This window comes from Mus caroli, chromosome 15 (assembly GCF_900094665.2).
Source record: "Mus caroli chromosome 15, CAROLI_EIJ_v1.1, whole genome shotgun sequence".
NCBI lineage: Eukaryota > Metazoa > Chordata > Mammalia > Rodentia > Muridae > Mus > Mus caroli.
Window position 1 is genome coordinate 93,332,562 of NC_034584.1, and position 4,943 is coordinate 93,337,504.

The 4,943-nt window shown below is 46.2% G+C and overlaps 1 protein-coding gene across 3 annotated transcripts in view; it reads right to left on the reverse strand.

The window, feature by feature from the left end:
• Racgap1 (Rac GTPase activating protein 1) overlaps nucleotides 1-4,943 on the reverse strand; it is a 30,520-nt gene that overhangs the window by 3,492 nt on the left and 22,085 nt on the right. For all 3 annotated transcript variants that reach the window (XM_021183036.1, XM_021183035.1, XM_021183037.2), the window contains exons 11-15: nucleotides 3,241-3,336; nucleotides 2,961-3,159; nucleotides 1,008-1,113; nucleotides 699-831; nucleotides 344-467 (exon numbers count right to left, since the gene is read on the reverse strand). In XM_021183036.1, the coding sequence (XP_021038695.1) occupies nucleotides 344-467; nucleotides 699-831; nucleotides 1,008-1,113; nucleotides 2,961-3,159; nucleotides 3,241-3,336 (658 nt within the window). The remainder of the gene's footprint in view (nucleotides 1-343; nucleotides 468-698; nucleotides 832-1,007; nucleotides 1,114-2,960; nucleotides 3,160-3,240; nucleotides 3,337-4,943) is intronic.

A 4,943-nucleotide genomic window follows, 5' to 3' on the forward strand; every position in this document is an offset into this window, starting at 1 on the left:
ACAGAGATACCCTGTCTCAAAAAAAAAAAAAAAAAAGAAAAGAAAAGAAAAGAAAAGAAAAGAAAAGAAAAGAAAAAAAAAGAAGAGAAAAGAAAAGAAAAGAAGAGAAAAGAAAAAACCGGATGGACTTTTCAAGTTGGTGGGGGCTGATTAGGAGTGGAGAGAGGCCTCATGTAACCCAGAATGGCACTGACTCAGTGTGCAGGTGAGGGTGACCAACTCTTTGCCTCTGGCCCTCTATTACCACACCCAGCCCAGGTATCACAAAGAGCTGGGGGCTCAGGGAAACGGCCCCACGGCCAAGCTCCTGAAGAAGCAGCAAACTCGGTCGGGCAGAACTGACCTTTAACGTCTGGTGTGCGTGGTGTTGAGTTTCCATTGCCTCGCTGGCTGTCGATGTTCTCTTGGTCCACCATCATGAACTGATTCCAGTACTCCAGGGGCAGAGAGAGCAGGCGCTCCACCACCTAAAGGGCACAGAGCCAGCCTTACTGCAGGTTCTGTTGTTGGTGTGTTTCTCAGTTTCTCTGCAGCCCAGGCTTGCCTAGAACTTGTAGACCAGGCTGGGGAGATCCTCCCAGCACAGCCGACCACTGCATGTGCTCACCCACGCAAGGCTTATTTCTGTCATTGTGCCACGTTAGTGCATTGCAAAGATCAGACCTTCTGCATCTGTGTGTGCACACCATGAACCCTACCTTGAGCTGACGTTTGATGTCCTGGAACATTGTCACTGGATCTGGATTGGGCACAGTATGGGCAACTATTGTAGGGCCAAAGACTTTAGCTAGATTGGCAATATCCATCTTAGTGTCTGGACTCTGAGACACTCTGAATAAAAGATCATATTAAGAAACATATTATTCAGGGGGGCGGGGGGAAAGAAACATATTATTCCTCTTAAATATGCACCAAAATATACATTCTAAAGAAAATAACTCACTGTCCACACACTCTTCTCCTGGGAAGACTCCCTAGCTCTCAGACTGAGCATCTGCTGTACTAACCTCTGTAGGTGGATCATAAGGAAGGCTAGCGTGTCCCTGTTGGCCTGGGGCAGCTCACTGACAGCCTGGTACATGGCGGCTATGCTGTTGTCTTCATCTGTTATCTCTGTGATGACAAGAAAGCATCAAAGGTCCAGGCTCTTCCCCTGGACAGCAGCTTCAAGGCTATCGACCACAAAGGCCCACCTATACACGGAGCTTCTGAAACTTCTGATGCGGTTCATGACAGCACCAGACTCTAGTTTCATTAACAGGCAGGACACTGGCCAACAGTTCAATGAGAAGTCAGAACTTCCTAAAACTCACCGCTGCAGTTAAGAGAAAGCAGCTGGCAACCCATTTGCTGGGAAGACATACAAGTGCAGTGATAAACCATCACCAATCATAGGACATTTGAGGGCCTACTATGTACCACGTGCTATTTTTAAGTGTGAGGATAATGAAAACAAAAAGAGGCCTTGTTTAATGGAATAAATACTCTAATCAAAGAGCTGGTCAGGAAATGCAAAAACCAAAACACATGTCAGGCAGTGTTCATGAAAAAAGAAAATGAACATGTGGAATGCTAAAGTAACAGGGCCTGCTTCTCACAAGATGGTCATAAAGGCGGGTTTTGTGGTTAGTTTTTAAAACTAGGTTCCAGGTAGCTTACTCCAGTCTCAACTCACTATGTAGCCAAAGCTGGTCTCAAACATCCGGTCCTCCTGCCATCCTTCCCAAGCACTGGACTACCATGTCATGCACCCAGCTTAGGAAATGTGTTTCTAAGGACAAAATATGTGAAGAGAAACTGGGGAGGGAGAAGTAACACACTACAGAGATGTCTAGGGGAAGCTGCTAGGGATAAGACTGCAGCAAATAGGAAGGACTTAAGGTGGGTGTGTACTACAAATCCAAGACTCTGGACTGGAGAGATGGCTCAGCAGTTAAGAGCACTCACTGGCTCTTAACATATACATAAAATATACACATAAAATAAAAAGAAATCCAAGACTCCAGGATTAGAAAAGAGGAAAGAGGGGCATAAAGAAAATAGTGCTGCAGACAATGACCAGGACCCAAGTCACACAGGTCTCTTCAACCATGTTAAAGACTGGAGTTAGTCTAAAAATGATGGACAAGCCAGTCCATGGTGGCGCATGACTTTAATCCTAGCACTTGGAGGCAGAGGCAGGTAGATCTTTGAGTATGAGGCCAGCCTGGGCTTCAAAGTGAGTTCCAGGACAGCCAGGGCTATACAGAGAAACCTTATCTCAAAAAACAAAACAAAACAAAAAAACCGGTGGACAGAGACAAAAGGGCCACCAGTAACTCTGAGTATGAAAGGACCACTCCAGCACCGCACAGATGCTGTCATGTAGGGGCACAAGCAGAAACAATCTGTTAGCAGGTTCTCAGCATATTCTGAGGACAGCTGAGTACCAGGACTCGTGACAAATACCAAATTTAAAGTGTATTTACAGGGTGCTAACAAGGTCTGTGGTGGAAAAGAAAGGAGTCAAAGCTGGTTCTATTTTCAAAGGGTCAACCTAAAACCTGACCAAGAACCAAGACCCACACACAGTGAGTCCTATGAAGTCTAAGTTTAATTCTTCCCTTTATTTTATGTGTACACATACATTGCCAACATTTATGTGGTGCCTGAGGGGGGCAGAAGAGAGCAACAGATCCTTCCGGTCTGGGATTCCAGATAGTGTGACCCACCCCATGCTACCAATCAAAACCAGACCCTCTGGAAGAGAAGCCAGCGCTCAACCACAGAGCATCTCATTCTTAGCCTCTCTAGTTCAGGGAAGAAAAGGCCTGATGGGAGGCGAGGACCGTCACTCACCCACCCAACAGTCTGAGTACCTAGGACACTTCAGACACCGTACAGGTGGTGGAAAAATTAGTAAACTGTAAACACAGCTCAGCCCTGGATCAGCTGATGCCACAGTCAAGTTCTGCCCTCACCTGCTGCCTCCATGAAGGCTTTGCTCAGCCAAAAGGTCAGGAGGGGCTCTTTGAGGTTGCGCAGGAAGTCCTTCAGGAGGCTGCAGATGACGTGGATATCATCCACTTTGCTGAGGAGGGGCACAGTTTTCACCTTAAGGAATTTCTCTTTCAGTTCTTTTACTGTCCGGTCACAGCCTGAGATCCTGTACAAGCCTGCCTATTATAAAGATGACACTTACTTAGGAACTTCCAAATTACCATTGCAGACCACAAAGTCACCATGTTCAAGTCTCCTCACCTCAGTCAGGCCTCGCTGCTCGATCTCATTGACACAACTGACGACAATGGCAGGGATCATGGGAGAAGCCTGCGACACGAAGTCGGCCAGCATGCCCTGGAAGAAGGGGCTTTGTTATTTACACTGCTGAGACCGAGAGAGAAGGGCTCATGCACAGAGCTGTCACTAAACACTAGCAAAGTGTGTCAGCTTCTGAACTTCTATTCTACAAGACTCGGGGACTGAGAGGTGGCCAGCAGCTGAAAGCCTGTGCTGTTTACCAGAGGACCTGGGTTCACTTCCCAGCACCCACATCAGGGGGTTCACAACCACCTGTAACTCCAGCTCCAGGGGAATCTGACATCTCTGGCCTCCAGAGATACCTGAACTCCTGTGCATATACCCTACCCATACATAGTTTAAATAATAACATTTCTGAAGAATCTTGGAGGAGTAAGGTGCAGCTCTACGCCTGACATAAGCGTACACCTAACATGCATGAGATCCTGGTCTTGATCCTATGGTGATGCGTGTGTCCCAGCACACTGGAGATAGAGGCAGGAGGAGCAGAGTTTGAGGCCATCTACATAGAGCCTTTAGTCACTTCTGTCTTCATGCTGTGGTCTATATAACCACACTTTTGTGAGCAAGAAAAGTCCCTTTCTTTTACTCAGGACAAGAGAAAGCTAGCCACAGCCTGAGCTGGGTGTGGTGGCACAACCAGAGGGAAGCAGATCTCTGAGTCTGGATCCTGAGCTGGAGATCTTTGAGAGCTGATGATCCCAGTATACCCCTTGCCGACTGAAGGAAACAATCTTTTCCCTCTCGAGTCTTGGCTAGGCCTATGTTAGCTCTGCACTCAACAAGAAGTAACCACTACTCAGTTGCGTGCTGGCATCTAAAGCCCCGTACAGGAGCGTCAGGGCTGCACTGTGATGTGGTCTGACAGGGAAAAGCAGCCTGGGAAAGCTCCACAGCTGAGAAGATGACGGACTTATGTTTGGAATAACAGGACAGTCAAGGCACAGGCAATACACAAGTTGCACCTTAGTACACAACAGCTTTGACACTGCCAGAGTTTCACACCTTCTTCCTAGTGCTAAAGACCATGTTCCATGCCTCACAACCACCTGTAACTACAGCTAGAGAGGCTCTGGTACGCACATGCACACACACACACACATATATACATAATAATAATTAAATCAATCTTTTGAGTTTCTGGACTAGACCTAAATAAACTGATAATTTTTATAAAATAAAACAGGAATCATGGCAGAGGCCTTCGATTCCCACACTCAAGAGGCAGAGGCAGGTGGATCTCCAAGTTTAAGGCCAGCCTGGTCTACAGAGCAAGTTCCAGGACAGCCAGGGGTACACAAAGAAACCCTGTCTTGAAAAATCAAAATATTAATAACAATAATAAGAAGAAAGAGAATAAGAAAGAATTCACCGGGTAGGACCGAGGACAAGAACAGCTTTGAGTTCAGGACTGTAAAGTTAAATGCTAGGAGCCAGGGGTAGGCTATAAGAATGGCTACTGTGCATGTGTGAAATCTTCCTAGGAGAGGAGAGGGGGGAGGAAGAGAAAAGGGAGGAGGGACCTGCTGTAGAAAGGTCCAAACAACATTCTGACATTTTACTATTTCTATTCATTTTTCATGGAGGGAAATTTTATTTGAGATCAATAATTATATATATATATATATATATATATATATATA